The 20,215-nt window shown below is 35.3% G+C and overlaps 1 protein-coding gene across 2 annotated transcripts in view; it reads left to right on the top strand.

Annotated features, from left to right (window-relative positions):
- The window catches only part of TNKS (tankyrase), a 153,313-nt gene that overhangs the window by 9,035 nt on the left and 124,063 nt on the right, over positions 1 to 20,215 (top strand). For both annotated transcript variants that reach the window (XM_013975432.2, XM_005698796.3), the window contains exon 2: positions 8,993 to 9,217. In XM_013975432.2, coding sequence (XP_013830886.1) covers positions 8,993 to 9,217 — 225 coding nt within the window. The remainder of the gene's footprint in view (positions 1 to 8,992; positions 9,218 to 20,215) is intronic.

Raw genomic sequence — 20,215 nt, 5'->3', positions numbered from 1 at the left:
AGACCAAAGAAATCTATCTGGAGGATATATCTTCAAGGGCCAAGTTGTGAGCATAGGTATGTTTAAAAAAAAAAAAGTTGGATCTTCAACTTAAATGCCAGGAGAAGAAAAGTGATGGAGGAATGTGAATAATGCTAAGCAAATGCATTTTATTTTAGTGTTAGGTCTTAGAAAGGAATAAACATCATCATGAGTCTTGCAATGAAATGCAAGTGAAGACACTAGAGTAACTTATTCATAAATGTATTTAATAGCCTGTTTTTGCTTCTTGGACAAATAAATGTTTTGAGTAGTTGATTATAAAATATGTGAGAGATACGATTGAAGACACAAGAGCCTCTTAAATTCTCATTTTCCCCCTATGTCAGGGTACTTGAAGTTACCTTGGTCTATGTTTATTCTTCTGACAGAAACACTCAGAAAGGTGGGTTGTAGCCCTGATCTTGGGGGGAGCCTAACACCTGTATCATCAATGTGGGTTCATGATAAGAATTGAGTAGCATGGGTTTCTGGGGTATTTATGGTAAAGCCCAGGTGCTCAAGATAACTTTGAGGTTCATATTCTAAAAGTTATTTAATTTTGAATAATTGAGGAAAGTTATGAATGTTTTGTTTTTGTGTGCCTACTGGGTTTTCCTTAAAAGGCTTCATCAGATATTCAGAATTGCTTTTCCCTACAGTGAGTTGCTGGGACCTTTGTCAAGTAGAAACTTGCTTTGCCTGTTAGTTCAGGAATCCATGTTTAAAATTAAATGAGAGCAGTGTGAGCTTAAACTTTTTTTTTTTTTTTTTTTTAGTGTTTTCTTGAAATGTGTCAGTTCCCTTTTGAATTGAGGTTTGTGAATTTTTTAATTGTGCAAAAAAAGGAAATAAAGTGTTGTAAATTTTCCTTTCCCTTTTGCCTTTTTGGTATAACACAAACTAAACTAATGGTTGGTGGCAGATGATTTATTGGTTTGTTTGTGTGGACTTGAAACTTTTTTCTTCTGTGGTAGGCTTTTTGTAAAAAAGAAGCAACTTTTGTTTTATGAAGAACACTTTTAAGTGAAGCTGCTGGGTTTTTAAAAAAAATTGTGAGGGTCTGATGGTGAAGAATGCAGTGACTAACGCGTATCCAGGTATGTCAGTGCCACAGAATACAGTGACTGCCTGGTGCCCGTGTTTCGGTTCACGTCAAGGTGTCAGCAGTTTTACCTACTGTGGCTTTTGCATTATCATGAGCACCATCTTAATATTATTTTGTAAATGGTTTTGGCTTCTCAGATACCCCCAGAAAAGGTCACTGGAGCCACCAAGGGGTCCACAGACCACACTTTGAAAACTGTTGAGCTAATACAAATAGTTCTTAATTTTGCTTTTTTTTTTTCGTTTGAGAATCTGATAATAGGTATGGGCATTTCCTCTGAAATATATATTTAAACATCAAACTTACGTGTAATTTTCAGAGGGTTATAACTTCCAGAAGCACTAGCTCGGTGATTCTCAAACTTTGTGTCAGAGTCACCGGGAAGGCTTTGTTAAGGCAGGTTGCTAGGCCACACCCCCACTGCTTCTCATTCAGTTGGTCTGGAGTAGTCTGAGAATTTGTATTTTTTCATCCATCCTCTTTAGTACTTCATGAACTCTTACTATTTTTGCATTTTCCTTTAATTAGGAGACATCCTGTCACTATTTCTACAAGTATCTGTCCTCTCTTCCAGTCCTCTGTCTCACCTCTCTCTTCTCTCCGTTACTTCAGTTTCTCCTTCTCCGATGTATTTTGGGAGAGTTTGTCAACCGGTTTTTCCCCAGGAATTGTTTCCTTTATTTCCACTATTATTCAGTCAACTTATTGTATCCTTCATTTCTCCTGTTTTGTTTTTCATGATGATATTTCCAGTTGGTTTTACTTGATAGAGTTTTGTTCTCATGTTTTCAGTATTCCCCAGTTTTTCGCTGGCAACACTTAATTTGCCAACTTTAAATATCTTTTTTTGGTCTATTAATTCTGCTTTCATTTATTTTGTCATGGTGCTTGCACTCCTCAGACATTCTATTATTTTCTGCCATGAGTTTATAATCCCTTGGAAATGACAGCTACTTGGGCCAGTATTGCATTTGAGAGGATGAGTTTGGGGTTCTAGGTTTTGGTTCTTCACGTGGTTTTAGACAAATAAGGGCATGCGTCAGGGTAGAGAGGCCCTGGATGTGATGCCATCCTAGGTGCTCAGGATTCCCCTGACTCTCTTCTGTCCTGTAGGCATGTAGGCATGTCCTTTGCATCCCACCTCAGCCAGGTTCCACTGTTCTGCCTCGTATTGTCCCTTCTCTTTTGGCTAGAGGCACACTGGAGATTCCGAACTCATGTTCTGCTGCAGCCCAGGGGACAGTGTGGCAGAGGTGAGGGGGAGGACACAGATCTCTCGCCTCTCTTCTCTGTTCTAGCCAGGATTACTGATCATCTGCAGTTAAGCTGATGATTCTTCCCTCAGTGGCACTCAGCCTTTCTTTTTCCCCTTCCCAAGGAGCTGTGATTTCTTACCGTGTTTTTGATTGTTTTGTATTTTTGTTGTTGTTTAAACTGGCATCGGGAATTTGTGTCTTATCCTTTTGCTTTTGGTGTTTTTTCCCAGTGTTTTGGGGGAAAACATACATTTTTCTACTGCTTCCTAATGAAATACTTCTTTATTAGTGCTTCCTGATGCCATACGTCTCTTCTTCTATCTAACTATAAATGTTTTCCTTTCTAAATCATATTCTGTAAGATGGAGAAATTAATTGGTCAGAGTCCACCTTTGACAAATGAAAAATATATGCGACTTTATTGCTTTATAGAAGTCATTTTGTAGTTTGCTTTCTAAACTGTTTTTTTAGAATTAATAGGGAATATACTCCCTTTTGCTTAACCATGACTTCTCATCTAATGAAATGTAAAACAGTTCTTTATTTAAAAGCTGATATAGTTAGGATTGAAATTAGAAAAGGAAGTAACAATGACTTTGAATGTTAAGTAGAAAATGTATGTTTCTTTGTCATAGAACATTTCTTATAAAGTAAGCAGAAATCTAATAGGTATCTAGGGATCTGTGTATATCGGACTGTGTAAATTTAACCCAGTGCATAGGAAACCTTTGACATTTTAAAGAATTATCACAAGACTTCCCCTACCTCCCAATTTAGAGCGTAATATTGTGGCATGTAATTTCCTCCACGCATGCACGTGTGCTAAGTCGCTGTAGTCATGCCCAACTCTTTGCGACTCTGTGGGCTGTAGCCCGCCAGGCTCCTCTGTCCATGGGTTTCTCTAGGCAAGAATACTGGAGTGGGTTGCCAGTGCCCTCCTCCAGGAGATCTTCCCGACCTAGGCTCGAACCTGTGCCTTCTGCAACTCCTGCATTGCAGGTTTCTTTACCACTGAGCCACCGAGGAAACCCATAATTTCCTCCATAAAATGTAGTGAAACTGAAAACTTAAAAAAAAAATAGAACTACCCATCATGTTGAAATGGATCTGCTCTGCTGAGTGTCCTCTTAATTTTGAGACTGCCTCTTGCACATCAGCCAAGATACAGGTGTGAGTCAGGCTGTTTTCCTTCTAGTTTTATTGAGATAAAATTTACTTTATCACACTGTATAGTTTTTAAGATGTATGGCATAATGATTGATTTATGTATGTCATGAAATGATTACCAGAGTAAGTATACTGAATATCTGTCATCTCATATAAATATAAAATGAAAAAGAAACAAATATTTTCTCCTTGTGATGAGAATGCTTAGGGTTTATTCTCTTAACATCTTTCATGTGTAATGTAGAGCAGTTGTAACTGTGTTTGTTCTGTTGCACATTACATCCTTCGTACTTACTTATAGCTGGACTTGTCTGTATTGACAGTCTTTATTCAGTTCCCCCTCCTGCACCCCCCACCCGATCTCTGCTAACCACAAATCTGATCTCTTTCTCTGAGTTTGTTTACTTTTTAAATACAGTTGACACGTGAATAATGCAGTGAACATAGTGGTGCAAAAAAAATATTTTTTTGAATTAGCGTTTTAATTTTGTTCAAAAAATACCCAGAAGTGGACTTGCTGGATTGTCTGGTAGATTTTTTTCTTTTGAGGAACCTCCATACAGTTTTCCATAGTGACTAGGCCAGCTTTCATTCCCGCCAGCACTACACAGCAGTTCTCTTTCAAGGAAATGAAGACCTGTATATTGAAAACTATAAGATGCTAATGAAAGAAATTGAAGAAGACAAATAAATGGAAAGATATTCTGTGCTCATGGATTAAAAGAATTAAAATTGTTAGAATGTCTGTACTACAATATAGCAATAAAGATTCCATGCAACCCCTATAAAAATTCCAATGGTATATTTCACAGATATAGAACAAAATAGTTCTCAAATTTGCATGGTATCACACAAAAGACTCCAAATAGCCAAAGCAATCTTGAGAAAGAACAAAGCTGAAGATATCACATTCTCTGATTTCAAACTATATTACAAAGCTAACTTAATAAAAACAGTATGATATTGGCATAAAAAAAGACATGCAGCCCAATGGACAGAATAGACAGCCCAGAAGTAAATCCATTCATATATGGTCAATTAATTTATGACAAAGGAACCAAGAATATACAATGAGGAAAGAACAATCTCTTTAATAAATGGTGTTGGGAGAATGGACATCTACATGCAAAAGAGTGAAACTGGACCACTGTCTTACACCATACATAGAAATTAACTCAAAATGGATTAAAGACCTTAAACCATAAATCTCCTAGAAGAAAACATAGGTGAAATCTCCTTGACATAGGTCTTGGTGAAGATTTTTTGACTCTGATGCCGAAAGCAAAGCAACAAAAGCAAAAATAAGTGAGACTACATTGAACTAAAAGGCCTCGGCATAGTGAAGGAGACCATCAGCAAGCATGAGAAACCAACCTACTGAATGGAAGAAAGTCTTTGTGAATGATGTTTCTGGTAAAAGGTTAATGTCCAAAATATACAAAGAACTCAAGTTGAAAACAATGTTGAAAGAATGTGTGTGTGTGGGTGGGCAGATTGACATTGAGTAATTAGAGTCTCTCCAAGTTGTTATCTTTGGGCTGAGAATCTGATGACAGAAGGAGCTAGGCATGTGAAGATCTGGGTCTTCAAGCAGAGAACACAGCAAGTACAAAGTCCTCTAGGCTGAAATAAGTTTGGCATATCCAGGGAACAGAAAGTGAAAGACAGGGTTGGTAAAGCTCAATGAGATAGGAGAGGTGAGAATGGCCAACTCACTTGTTAGGTCATAAGGAGGTTTTACTATGTGTGTTATTGGAATCCATTGCAGGATTTCAAGCAGGGAAGTGACCTGATCTGATGCATGCCTTGAAGAGAGACACACAGTCTGCTCTGATAAGGATGAATTGTTAGGCAGCAGATGTGACAGTAGAGAGACCAACAAAAGGTTTTGTGCTGAAGTCTAGACAAGAGATTGTGGGGCTTCAAACCAAGCTGGTGACCCTTGGGAGTAGGCAGATTTGAGATGTGTGTTTGGAAGTGTAGTTCACAAGTTATCAGAACTGAGGGAAAGAATTCTTCAACAATAAAATGAGGAAAATGCTTGTCACAGGATATTATCACTGGAGCTAATGCTTGTCAAGCATTTGGCATTCTTCTTGTCAGAAAAAAGAGCTTACTAAATGTTACCTACTTACCATTATTATTGCTATTTTTATTGTCAGGAATGAGGCATATACTTAAGCAAAAAGAATTTTTCTGTAAGAAATTTTCTGTAAAAGTTAAATTATACCTTTTGTACAACTCTCATTTGGGAGTCTCTTCTAATAGCACATACTGTTTTGTTGGTAAAGATCAGAGTATTACACTGTCTTGATTTTTAACAGCATCTGTTGGCTCAGAGAGATGGTTCATTGGTTTTTCTTTTGTGCTTTGTAACACTAAGCCATAAAGATATGTATAAATAGCAACATTATTCCTTTTAAAAATTGTAGCCTTTTTTGACATGTGCTAGATTGGTGGAATAGGACACTGAAAATCTTGTGTGGGTCTGTAATGCTTTCACTTAGAAGCTATTTCCTATGAGTTAATTTATAGGTAAGTTACTGTGTGGTTAAATTCTGTGTAGTTCTTTGAACCAGCCCTAATTATTATTTTTATTTTGGTTCTTTAGACCCCCCAAAAAAATCAATTACAGAGATAATTGCTACAAACCTTGGTTATGAAACAAAGGCCTTGTATGACCATCATAGGTAATGAATTCTCTTTATGTATAAAAAGTAATTAATGCATATCCATTAAACATGGATAGAGTGGCCAATGACCAGTTATGAATTGTACTTAATAGTACAGGTAGAGTACATGTTTTGCTAAGCTTTTTATGTATGGTTTTCTAAATTACAGTATTTTAAATAGGGGATTAATTTTTTTGTGGGTAACACTGATTTAATGCATTTTATATCGACACATAAAATGTATCTTTACTGATTTTGGCTGTTCACCTCCACCTTTTTAAACTTGTGTGTGTACACATACATATATTTTATGCAAAATTATGTTTTATGTAATAAGAAGAGATAAAAAAGAAGAAAAAATTCCGTATTTCTGGTACCTAGTGATTTAGTCTCATTTTCTATCCATCTATATTTCAAATATCATATTTTTTCTCCTATATTTTGTTTTATATATTTGCAATCCAAAAGGCTAATTGAGGGACTTCCCAGGAGGCCCAGCGGTTAAGACTCACGCTTCTACTGCAGGGAATGCAGGCTTGATCACTTGTCAGGGAACTAAGATCCCACATGCAGTGTGGCACAGCCAAGAAAGAAAGGAAGGGAGGGAAAAAGGGAGGGAAGGTGGAGAAAGAATGGAAGGAAAACTGATTGATGTATAAACAACACCTTTCTGTGTTGGAATTTTTTATAATATTGTATGTTTATCTGTGAGGGTGGGTAGGTGGTTGGTCTATAGCTTTGTGTTTTTTTTTCACTGTGGTAAAATATAAATTTAAAATTTTTATTGATTTTAAGCAGTTTAAAAGTAAAATGCCATTTTCTCCATTTTAAAATATATGGCTCAGTGATATTAAGTCCATTCAGTGTTCTAGCATCCTTTCAATACAGATTATTTTATTCAGATACTGTCATTTTATCATTTATGTAACAATATTATTGGACATCTAATCTCCATGATTTTCTGTAAGTAACATTATGATAAACATTCTTGATGCAAAATCTTTGTCCATGGATAAATCATTTTTTAAATGATAAAAATTGAAGAGTGGTATTTTGAGTCAGAGAGTATATTTGTTTAAGCCTATTCATGATAATGCTACATTTTTTTCTGAAATGTGGTGCCATGAGACTTCCCTGGTAGTCCAGTGGTTAATACTTTCCTTCCAGTGCAGGAGGTGCCGGTTCAATCCCTGGTCAGGGAACTAAGATCCCACATGCCTCTAGACCAAGAAAACAAAACATAAAACAGAAGCAATGTTGTAATAAATTCAATAAAGACCTTTAAAAAATGATCCACATCAAAAAACCTTAAAAAAAATGTGGCACCAGTTAATATTCATATTAACAGTGTGTGAACACAGCTCCATTTCACCACTTTCTTGCTGATACCAAGCATTTTTGTTTTTACTTCATTTATTAGTGAAGAAAGGAAATTAGTTCTCAAACATTGTTAGTACACTAATTAGAGAAATGTGAATTTGCACGCAGGCTTTACTCAAATCTATAAAGCAGGAGACTTTTTCTTGGCCCACTTTCCTGGAGTGAGTGAATTTCTAAAGATAGTGTAAAGGACATATATTGAAATAAATCTTTTTTTGGTTTCTATTTTCCACATAATTCTCATTTATTTAGTTAATATATGCATAAAATGAAAGAAGATATGACCATTACTGCTTTCCAGTGTTAAAATGTCATTTTCTGTCATTTTCTAACAACATTACATGGTAAGTAATAGCATGGAGGCAGTGATACCCAGCTGGCAAGTCCTAATAAAATTTAAAGTAGGAAAGGAAAGATCACTAATAAAAGTATTAAGCTGGTAAAGATAAAAATAGTAATATTTTCAGTTATCTTTTTTTTAACCCATTGAATTGTAGCTTAAAATTTCATCACAATACTATGATGACCTTCAAATTGTCAAAATGGCTATTTTTTCCATTTTTCATTATCTCACTAAATCCTCATCGTGCTGGACTTGGCATAATGTTGTGGCCCTTTAACATCCATAATGTGTTTTCTTGGTATTCCTTACCATTCTCAGTGTTTGCCTGGTCTGTACAGTGCTTTAGATTTTTTTCTGGCTCTTCTAATAATACCCTCCAGTACTACCATTTTTCTGTCTGAAAATTGTGATGCTTTTCACCAGTGTTCTGGTTCTGTATTTCCAAAAGCCTGTATTCTCATTTGTTTGTCCTAAAATTCCCTCAAACTCAGTAAATCCAAATTTGAATTGTAACTACACATTCATTTAGTTTGCGTACCAGTCCCAAGAGTAGATATTATGGCATTATCTTTAGTTCTTCCTTTTCAGATATCTTGTAACCAAACTGTCACCATGTATTTCTGGTATCTGTATATTCTTCTCCAGTTTCCCTAGTATAATGTTAAGTGCTGTACTTTGTCTTAGATTTGATTTTCATTGGTATTTAAAAATACAGAAATGGATTTTATGCATCTGATTTTGAGAGGAAAGTGAATGCCTTGGACAGGAATCTTGCCTCATTCATCCTGCATTTCTAGCATGTAATAGGTGTTGAAGAAATGTTTTGGGAAGGAATTGCCCAAACTAAAGGAAGAGCTTCCTTAGTTCTCAGTTCTGTGAGATGAGAGAATCTATTTGAATGGCATCTTTTTTTTTTTTTTTTTTTACCTTTTTGCTATAGAACATAGTACTTCAGTTGTTCATATTTGTTGATATTATTGTTAAAGGAATTCTAATGGTTCTTTTTACAAAACTGATTTACAATATAAAATATTTTCCCTATTTTTAGGTTTTGGAAGAAAGGACGTGGTAGAACACTTACTACAGATGGGTGCTAACGTCCATGCTCGTGATGATGGCGGTCTCATTCCACTTCATAATGCGTGTTCTTTTGGCCATGCTGAGGTTGTGAGTCTGTTACTGTGCCAAGGAGCTGATCCAAATGCCAGGGATAACTGGAACTATACCCCTCTGCATGAAGCTGCTATAAAAGGAAAGATCGATGTATGTATCGGTAAGTATTATTTGGTGATATCTAAATTGTAAGGTCAACCCCACAGATAGAATAACATTTAAAATAAAGGTTTACCCTTGCTTGTTTTTTATTGTAGTGGAAATAATGTTTCCTCAGAATAAAGAACACTTTGTTACTTCTTATAAGCCATTCTTTTCCATCAAAGGGAAAGTAGAGACATGGAAATCTAAAGTTGGTTAGGAACAAGATTCACAATATTAACTCTCCAAATGTAAGGCAAATGCCAGCTGGTGTGGAACTAAATTTTGATGGATTACTGTTATCAAATTTAGTTAATTTACAGTCTTTAAAAGTCTGAAAGTTTTCCATCCTAGCATCAATGAGAACCATTATAAAGTATAGGTTCTTACTGAATTGGATGACATATTTGGATGTTCAGGTTGATTCAAGGAAAGTCATCTAGTACTAAGGCAAAACCTGTTTCTTTATGTTGCTAAAATTGAACACCAGCTATTTTATTAGCCCTGGAAAAGCTTTGAGTGATTCAAATACAACAGTTCAAGGCTTAATATTTTCAACAGAGTCTAGAGAAAAAGCAGTTTCAAACAAAATTGAACTTTTCAACGATTTTAAGTATTGCGATTATATGGAATTGTATTCAATCAGCATTTCTTTCTCCTTTATATGTATATCTAAATAGGCATCTATTTTAGACTTTGCTTTATTGTGTAAAATCTTTCGTTTTGAAATCTAAAATGGGCTTCTAGAGAACAAGCATAGTGTCTCTTGAATGTATCGTCTCTTTCTTGAAACTCAAGATGATGGATATTTGTTTAGCCTTTGGCAGGTTGATTTATAAATTATCTTCTTGACTGGCACCCATTTCAGTATAATTGGCTATTTTTTCTGATAAAACCCAAATAAATATGTCACGTTTAAAGATACAGAGGTGGTGCCAATATAAGATTTTCTCCCACTTTATAGCCATCTATTCCAGCTTCAAATATATTTTTTCATTTTCCTCAAATTATTGCATTGTCTGACAAACTTCTTTATCCTATTCTCTGTCATTATCCTTTATCACTTCACCAGCCAGTTTTACCAGATGAAATTCAAGGTCATTTCAACATGACCCTTGAATACCCTATCCTTTGACATCTTACACTTTCACTTGATTGTCCCATTTCCTCCTAAGTCTCCCACTAAACCAGCCATGTCCTAGACTAAGTCATTCATAAAACTAATCTGAAAAGCTTGAGTTTACCACGTATTCTCTGATTACTAAATCTCTTAAGTTATTTATGGTAAGTTACTATGTGTTCACTGTTACTGAATTTGAAGTGTGCTCTTATCAGATCTTCCTAGACCTTCAGCTTCCCTGCTGTCATTCTTTCTTGCTTCACTTTGTCACATCCATTGGATTTTTCTGTTGTTAGTTATAGGATTTTACACAATTTTCACCTTCCAACGTATTATCTCTTTTAGGCTGACGTGTTCTATTTTCCTACCTGTACCTCCTGAATTTTTCATTCTGTCGCTGCTTTTAAGAAAATTTCCTTTTATGTTGTCTTTACAAGATTGTGGTACTTACCAGTAAACCACAGATCTTAAGAAATCACATTGCTTTATTATATTTGACTCTTTAGAACTCTTTACATAATAAGAGGCATTTATTGTGTATTTTTAACTTTTTGTTTTGAAATAATTATAGATTCATGGAAAGCTCCAAACATAGTACAAGAAGGTCCACGTATCCTTCTCCTGGTTTCACCCTTTGGTTATGGTGAATCTTACGGTGTCATAATACAGTATCAAAAATAGGAAACCAGTGTTGGTACAGTGTGTAGAGTTCTGTGCCATTTAATCACATGTTCAGATTAATGTAACTGTAGTCAAGATACAGAACATATTATTGGAAGCTCCGCCTCATTTATGAAAGAAAGTGGAAGTATTAGTCGCTTAGTCATGTCCAGTTCTTTGCTACCCCATGGACTGTAGCCTGCTAGGCTCCTCTGTCCATGGGATTCTCCAGGCAAGAATACTGGAGTGGGTTGTGGTTCCCTTTTCTAGGGGATCTTCCCTACCAGGGATTGAACCACATTACAGGCAGATTCTTTACCATCTGAGCCACCAGGGAAGCCTACTTATAGCCTACTTTTATAATGTTCTACTCCCCATCCCAGATCCTTAACCCTTAGCAACCAATAACATGTTCATCTGTATACTTTTGTCATTTTGAGAATGCTATAAGCGAAATCATACAGTATGTAATTTTTTTGAGATTGGCTTTTTTTTTCTTATTTGTCTTCCAGATCTTTTTAAAAATTGCTGATTATTATGCCATGGTTTTGATGTACTTTAGTTTTGCATTCACAACTGAAGAACGTTTTGGTTGATTCCACTTCTTGGGTATTACAAATAAAGCTCCTGTGAACATTTGTGTACAAATTTTTATATAGAGATGAGTTTTCTTTTCTCTGAGATAAATGCTTTAGAGTGTGATTGCTGGGTAATACAGATACTCCTATATTTATATACAAATATAAAACATTTTATAGTCAGATATAAACTATGTTTAGGTAATCGACTGTTCGTCAAATCATTTTTATTCTTCATTAAGAATGGGTTGTTGAAAAAAAAAAAAAAAAAGGATGGGTTGTTGGATATTGGTCCTGAGCATGCATTGACTTCTCTTTATGGATTGTCTATAATGAATGGACTGTCAAACATTTTTTGTTGGTACTTGTAGATTAAACCCATGAGTTCTGTCATGAATTGAAGAGTTGAGATAGGGAGGGAAAAGAAAGAAAAAGGTGATGCTGGTAAATCTACCAAAAATTGATGTGGTTAGATGATATATAATTCACTGTTTTCCCTTGAAGGCAACTCAAAGTACTTAACCAAAGTTCTTCACTAATGTTTATATTCTATGCATGAAATGCATGATTCAAATTTCCTACCGTTTTACTAGTAAAGAAAAGAGAAGGCTGTTTGTTTGCCACAGTCTCTAGAGCTGATATAAAGCTGTTATAATAAGAAATGTTTTCTCCACTGAGAATGAAAAGTTCTCTCTGCTTAGTGAGATTTATTTAAGAGTGTATTTCATGTCAATGTATGGCAAAACCAATACAGTATTGTAAAGTAAAAAAAAAATAAATAAAAAGAGTGTATTGTAAGCCTAAAAAAATTAATTTCATTCTTTAAATGTGCCAAACATTCTTCTTTATTCTTAGTTTAGTTTTTTTTAGATCATCAAAAACTTAACAAATTTAAAGCGGCAATCTTTACCTTACTTTAAAAAAAACTTAAGATAATCTATTTACTAAAGCTTAAACTAAATCCTTATTATTATAACTCACTCCTAAAGTAATCTTGCTTTCATGATTTCCAGGAATGATTTCTATTTTCTGTGTCTTATATCTAGAAAGATATATTTACTTCGCTTGTTCAGACTCTAGTTTAAATTATCTGTTCTATGTACTCATGTTTCTCTTCAGATCATATACCCCTTTACTAAATTACCTGATCACTTCCATGGTCCTTTGATTAAAAAGTCCTGGAACTTGAGAGTGGCATGGGATTGGGAGCAGAGGAGGGAAGAATGGTACCACTTGATACATTCTTGTCTTTTGTTATTTCAAATATAGTATATTGAAGATGAACAGCTTTCTGGGTTTATTAGCAAGTACAATGATATTAACTGGCACACCTCATTTTCTGTCCATCAAGATTTATGCTGTCTGATATTGTAGCCAATAAATGAAACCTGGTTAAAATGTAAAAAATTTTAAATTTAATTCTTCAGTTGCACTAGCCACATTTCAAGTGCTTAATAACCATATCTGTCCATTGGTTACTGTATCTGAGTGTGTGAATAGTGAAATCTCCATCATTGTACAAAGTTCTGTCAGATAGTGCTGTTGGAGCCAGTGTACCTGTGTACATAGTCCTTATTCTACACGTGCCGTTTTCTTATTTTTTCACTGTGTTATGACTGTATTTCATTATCAGTGAATTTTTTGTTATCTAACCCTACTTTTAAAGGCTGTCAAGAATTATATAGAAATAACCACTTTTTTAATCTTTCACCCATATTAGGCCATTTAGAAGATTTCTGATTTTTCACTATTTTATAAACAGTACTATAGAGAATGTCATTTTCATTAATCACATATGTAAACCCTGATTACTTTTAGGAAACTACTGGAAAGCTAGAGCTTCTTAATAAGAATCAAAGAAATATAGCTGCTGGAGAACTTGGAGGACTAGGGCTCTGGACTTAGCTTGTCACTTTCTTTATCCGTATGTCATCTATAAATGAGCTGGGTTAAGAAAAGTCATTTCCCACACCTTTCTTAACTCCTTGCAAAAATTCATTGAAAATTCAGTGAAGCCTTGAGAATTTGATTCGTTTGCCTTTGTTTCATTGTTCCATCTCTTGCCTCTTCCTGCCAGAGTACCTCCCTTTGGCATTTTTAACATCCATTTTTCATATAAAAACTGAATTGGGATCTTTTAAACAAGTCTCAATGTAGCATTTTTGTAAAAGTAAAAAATTGGCAAAATTCCATACTTGTATCTTTCAAAAGGAGAAGAGCCAAAAATGATAGTAATTTTTCCCTTCTGAAATAATCCCTGCTGACACTGAGCACCATTATGTTGATGACTTGCCCACTGATTTCAGCTGCATTCAAGAAGGGTAGTGTTTTTGCATTTACCTGATAAATTTAGGACTGCTTTAGTAGGCATTCTGGTTAATAGTGTTAAATTATATAGAGAGTTTATTTGTTCATTGTATTCTATTAAAGTTTCTAGAATGAATGCCTTCATTCTCATTTAAGAAATATATCAAAGATGCTTAAATTAGAGGGGAAAAGGTCAAATAACAGAACAAAAGAATGACCGAAAAAGACCTCATACATTTCTTAAAGTGAGATAATGCTTTACTTAATGCTCAAGACTGTCTGTTAAGGAAATTAATTATATGCTTGCATTTACTTTTAGATTAAACATGGCCATTCAGATCATCTGTGGAGTTCATTGAGATGCATGGATTAAGCTTGGGGTTGTTTAAAAAGTGGTATTTGAGACAAATGGCTCATGTAACCATTTGGCTCTCTCTTTACATGATCACCGTGTTATCTGAAATGCGTGTAATAGTTGTAGTTGTGATATTATTTAAGAAATTGTGTCCTTGCTTTGTACAGTTCCCTGGTAACTGAGATTTCAGAGGCAGGCCCAAATTGGAGATAAAGATTTATGGAGTCCTTCTCACTCCTCTTTCTCACTGACCAAACTAGAAGTTGTTAAGTATAATAATTGCAGTTTTAGGGCTTTAAAAAATTGTTTAGTTGTTCAGTTATTTAAATCTGCTAATTCTGTTTTTTTTTAAATGGAGTGGGTGTTAGACTTTTCATCTATAAACAGAATCTGGGATTAAGAATGTTGCTTTATTGTGAGTTATTTGATAGTCTACCCTCAGGTATGACAGTCCAAATAAGACATTAAGAAATGCCACAGTGTGCCGAAATATATGTTTATTTTGTGTCAAGCCGGAACTTTTCTATATTTGCTGTGGTATAAATAATTGTGGTTAGAGATAGAGGGTGTATATTTTATTTTGCCTTTGGGGGAACCATTTTGAGTGTTGATCTTTTGAAATAATTTACTTGAATGTAAGGATGGAGGGAACAAGAGCAAGAAGGATTTTAGTGGGTCTCCTGAAATGAAACCCTGGTGTCTTGGTGTTCTTGCAGAGTTGTGGTTGCATGTTGATGGGATTAGGACAAGGTCATTTGTCATTGGAGGAAGGTATTTAGGACAGTTGCATAGATGCCCCCATTAGAAGTCACATAAAGGAAAGAAAGCTTGAGTTACAGTTCTGGTGTGATCTTGACTTGTACTTGTGTAGAATGATACGGCAGAAATTAAATGCTTGGCTTTAGAATTAAATATGAATTCTCTTTTACCACAAACAATTTAATTGCGTTGAGCCTCAATTTCTCATTTATAAGGCGGGCATCAGACCTGCTGCACTGGGTTGTTATGGGAAGTTAACTGAAATAATAAAGCAGGTAGAGCCTCAGCAAGTGCTTGTGCCCTTCCGTGCTCTTTCTCCCTTGGGTGGCAGCATAAGATGTCCTCAGAGATCATTTTTGTATTCTGACCGTCAGTAAAACCTTAATGAGAGATACGTGGCTCTTTGTTGCCATCACTGTGAATTCATTTATGTCTTTTGTTTCAGATTCATTGTAATTGTGTAAACTTGAATTATGATTTGATAAGACATGAAATTTTTTTTTTAATTGCAATTTTGGTCTTTTAACTTAGCAGAGATACTGCAGATAGGATAATGGAAAATCACTGTAACTTAAACCTTTCCCCACAAATAATTCAGTAGCAGTTGTATGAAGTTCTAGTGATTTGCTGTAACTGAGTAAAAAGTCTGTGAAAGCTTGACAATTGTAAAGAAGTCTGAACAAATGTTCACACTTGTTTTTATCTATAAACAGTCTCACACCCACTCCATTTAAAAAAACAGAAGTGTTTTAAATGAGCATTATCATTTAGAAAATGATAAATTTTTAAAGGCAAACTAATTATGAGGAAGTAGTTCTTCAAGCTATTGGAGGGCATCATAATTGGCTGTTTCTGAAAATTGCAACCCCCTAGGAATGAGAGAAGGGAAAGAGCAAAGGAAAAACTTGAATAAAAGAAAAAGGCATTCTTTTCTTCCTGAACGTGGGCTAAAGGAGCTAAGGTGGGAGTCACACTTGTGACTGAGTACTGTCGTTAAGAGTTTCACTCATAGGATAATTTATTGAATCTAATACAAAATAAGTAGCATTAAAAAATTATTTATTTCCCAAAGAATGAAAACTTAACAGTTATGTTCTTTTCCTCCTTCAGATTGAAAGTACAACAGTGTATTGAAGTTCTAGTCATTTGAATTCTTAGAGACATAGGAAAATAATAAAGTTGTGATATTATTGAAGAAACTGAAATTCAAAGCAGGATCAGGATATTATGACATCGGCTCAACCCTATGTTCTTTGTGGAAAATATTTTAAAACATTTGACTTTAAACTTTGTGTCTAGTAGCACTAAAACTGAATTGGTCTTAATATTTTATACTAATGAGCAATTTACCTGGAAATGCTAGTAAGTCCTTGAGGCCTTACTTGGCCCTTGACAATTTAGGGATGGATTCAGAAAACCATGTATCTGAAACTTCACTTAGAGACAGATTGGAAAGCAGCTCTTGCGTGTGGTCGCTGTCCCTGGAACTGTAAGACTTCTGTCATCCTGTTATAAACTTGAGGGCTTCGCAGGTGGCACAGTGGTGAAGAACCCACCTGCCAGTGCAGGCAGGACACACAGGTTCAGTCCCTGGCAGTCTGCGGTTTAGGGGGTCTCAAAGAGTCGGGCGCAACTGAGCACCCGTGTTATAAACTTATCTGGTCAGACTGAAATGTCTGCTTTGTCCCTTAATTAGTATTTTATCTAGCTGATCCTAGTCAAGTATTAGAAAAAGTAATCTTCTCCTAAGTACAAGCAAGCATAAAACAGTACTTGGGCACAGATTCATTGTTCCTAGGGCTGTTACCAGTTTGCCTTTATTTTAATCAACTGTTTTTTGTTTTTTTTTTTTAAAGCACCTTCTGTGTTTGCAGTTGTTTTTGAAAGCAGATGAAAAGCTGATTGAAGGCACAGGGTTTTTATTGAGTTCCTATTATGTGCTAAGAACCAAGCTAGATTTATATATATATATATATGTATTGATATCATAATTGAGCCTATATATATAAGGTTTATAATTGAGACTATATATAAGGTTTATATATAGTCTCCATTATGACAGCAATCCTTGGTGAAAGGTAGTGTTTTATGAAAGAGGAAATTGAACTCGACAGAGGTGAAGTCATTTGCCTCAGGCCAGACAGTTGCTAAGTAGAGAGCAGTCTTCTCAAACACACATTGGTCTGACTCCTAGACAGGACTTTCTTTTAGACTTGATTCCCTAGGGTTTCCAGGTAGAAAGGAGATATGCTTTGTCATAATCACTCTTATATTTATTCTACTACCTGCTTTATCTTAAAATAAATTGTGGTTTGTGTAAGAAGATAAGACTGATTTCCCACATGTATTGGGGCCTGCCTTAACTTCTTATTGCAAAAAGGATATAATTGAATTGGATATTAAAATCTGCTGTACACACATACAGAATAATACCTAGTTACTCCAGATGTAACAGGCTTCTTCAAAACTTCTTGGTTTTTTCTGTTTATAGGAAGACTGGGTTATAGGAGCAAAATTTAATTGGATGATTCTTTTATTAAAACATTTCATGCCAAAATTTTATCCTAAAGAACTGCTCTCTTATGTAAATCTGGTAAAATTTTATTTTCTGAAATTAGTTTCCTAATGTCTTTTAAAAATTCTTATATGCACATGTGGACTATATGTTAGTCCCTGTTCTAAGAGTGCCTCAAATATTTATTTTGTCCTCCTGGTAGCTCCATGAGTAGATACTGTTACTCTCTCCTGATTTACAGATGAGGAAATGGAGGCGCAGAGAGGTGATGTTGCTTCCAGGGGTCCTAGAACTAGGAGATGGTGGACCTGGGATTCTGTCCTGTTCAGTCTGATTCCAGGGGACCACTCTGAACTGTGGTGATTTGCCACTAGTAAGTGAAGCAGCCTTAGGAGAGAATTTGATTTTTTGAACTTAATTTTACCTCAGTGAACTATCTGCATTTATGTGCCTCATTAAATAGGAACCTATTTTTAATCCATTTATTCTTGTGTACTTGACCAGGAAAAAATAAGAATGCACTTTTTTTCTAAGTTCAAAGGCACATAAAGGCAGATAGTTCATTGAGGTAAAATTAGGTAATGTATCACAAATATGTTGACAGAATTCTGAATTTTTGGTGACTTATATCAAAGGCAAAGACAGAAGGTGGTATGGTTAAAAATCTGGACTTTTATACAATAGAAATTACTTCTTGACAGTTTTACTTAAGACTTATTCTCCAGTCTCAGCATTATCACAGTTTCTAAATTAATATATTTATTTTATATTGATCTTGTTAATTTAATGCTGCTGCCATATTTAATGTTATTCAGTTGGTAAGAACTACCTGATTTTTATTTCTCCATTAGTTACAAATTAATTACTTAAACAGCAACTTTAAGAGAAGTATTGTTTTGGTGAATATATTTGCACAGTGTGCATAAAGATCTTTTTTGTCTGAGGAGAAATATCTCTCTCATTTCCCTCTCATTATAAATATAATATACATTTGTAATAATTGGGGCTTCCCAGGTGGTACTAGTGGTAAAGAACCCTCCTGCCACTGCAGGAGATGTAAGAGACACAGGTTTGATCCCTGGGTCAGGAAGATCCCCTGGAGAAGGGAATAGCAACCCACTCCAGTATTCTTGCCTGGAGAATCCCGTGGACATAGGAGCCTGGCAGGCTACAGTCCATAGCGTCACGAAGAGTTGGACACGACTGAAGTGACTTAGCATGGCATGGCATTTGTAATAAACATTAAAATACTGTAGAAATGTGTAAAATAAAAACATTTTTATAAGCCTACTCATTTACCATGTATTCTATATAATACTTTAAAATTAAGATCTCTTTTTGCTGTAGATGCCTATTGAGATCTGCCCAAGTACTCTAGAACTATGCCTCTTACTCCATCATCATTGTTTTTATTGCCTCTTCCTCTTCTCTGGAAAAATTTTTGAAGTCCAGAACAGGATTTTGAGGCAAGCTGGAGCAAATTCTCTCCCATGAGAATTTGGAATTAAGATTCAGATAGCATATGTATTGTCTATATCTGAGGGTGATGGCGACAGGAGCTGAGAGACAGGGATTGGCAGCAACAGGATGAATTTGGGGTCATGTTTCTGCCTTTGCTTTGGATGAGATACCTCTCTTCTTTAAAAAATTTTCATGTTGTTTAAGCCAGTTAAAGTAGTTTTTATCCCTTGTAATAAATAAAACTGCTTTATTAATATAAAGTCAGTACCCCAAAAAATATCTTCATAGGTCACAGCATCTTAAAATGAGAAGAATCCTTAGAAATCACTTTTATATTTACCATTTACTATTATTTACTATTACGTTTTTAAAAGCTATTTATGAGTTACTATTTTACTAATTTATTATTTGGTTCTTTCTTATTAAGTTATTAAACCACAAAAGTCTTCCTTCAAATGAAATCTAATGCAGTAACCCAATATGTAAAAGTGTGGAGAGGAGAGAAGCAAAGACCTTCATGTATTCCACCTCACACAAGTGCATGTGTATAAGGGGATTGGCTGTGGGCCCATAAGACCCTCAGGAGCAGTGGTTTCAGCCAGGAATAGTTTTGCCCATTGAGGAGATATTAGCAATGTTTAGAGATGATTTTGGTTGTCACAGCAGGGGAATGCTGTTGACATCTAGCGGGTAGAGGTCAGGGGTGCTGTTAAACGTCTTGCAGTGCCCAGGGCTACACCCTGTTGTTCATGTTGCATGGCAGTCCGGGGCCAAAGCCAGAGCCTGACTGATTTGATTAGAAAAGATGCCACAAGCCACTTTTAGACAGTTTGTTGCATACATAGATTGTGAAAAGAAGAATAATCGAAGTGTGCCAGCTCCTTGTGGTCCTTGTACCATGCGCTGCAAAAGATAACACTGAGAGAAAAGGGCCTAATGACGGCAGCAGGCACTGTGGGATGCTCTATTGCTGAAGGGGAGAGGAAGAGCGCCCCCTACCCTACCTCATCAGTTACTTCAGTTTACAGTTGAAATGGTAGATTAACATATCTAAGGTGTTCAGAACAGATTAAACATTTTCCAATAGTTGGATCATGCTTCAGTTTTAATATTTAATTAAAATGAAATATAATCAATAATTCAGATCATCAGTCTCACTAGCCACATTTCAAAGACTCAATACTTGTATTTGGTGAATGGCTACTATACTGGATGGTGTAACTCTGGACACTGGAAAATTACTAATCATCTTAATTTCTGGC

The sequence above is a fragment of the Capra hircus genome, chromosome 27 (assembly GCF_001704415.2).
Source record: "Capra hircus breed San Clemente chromosome 27, ASM170441v1, whole genome shotgun sequence".
NCBI classification, from domain to species: Eukaryota; Metazoa; Chordata; class Mammalia; order Artiodactyla; family Bovidae; genus Capra; species Capra hircus.
This window is presented reverse-complemented; position numbering and strand designations above follow the sequence as displayed.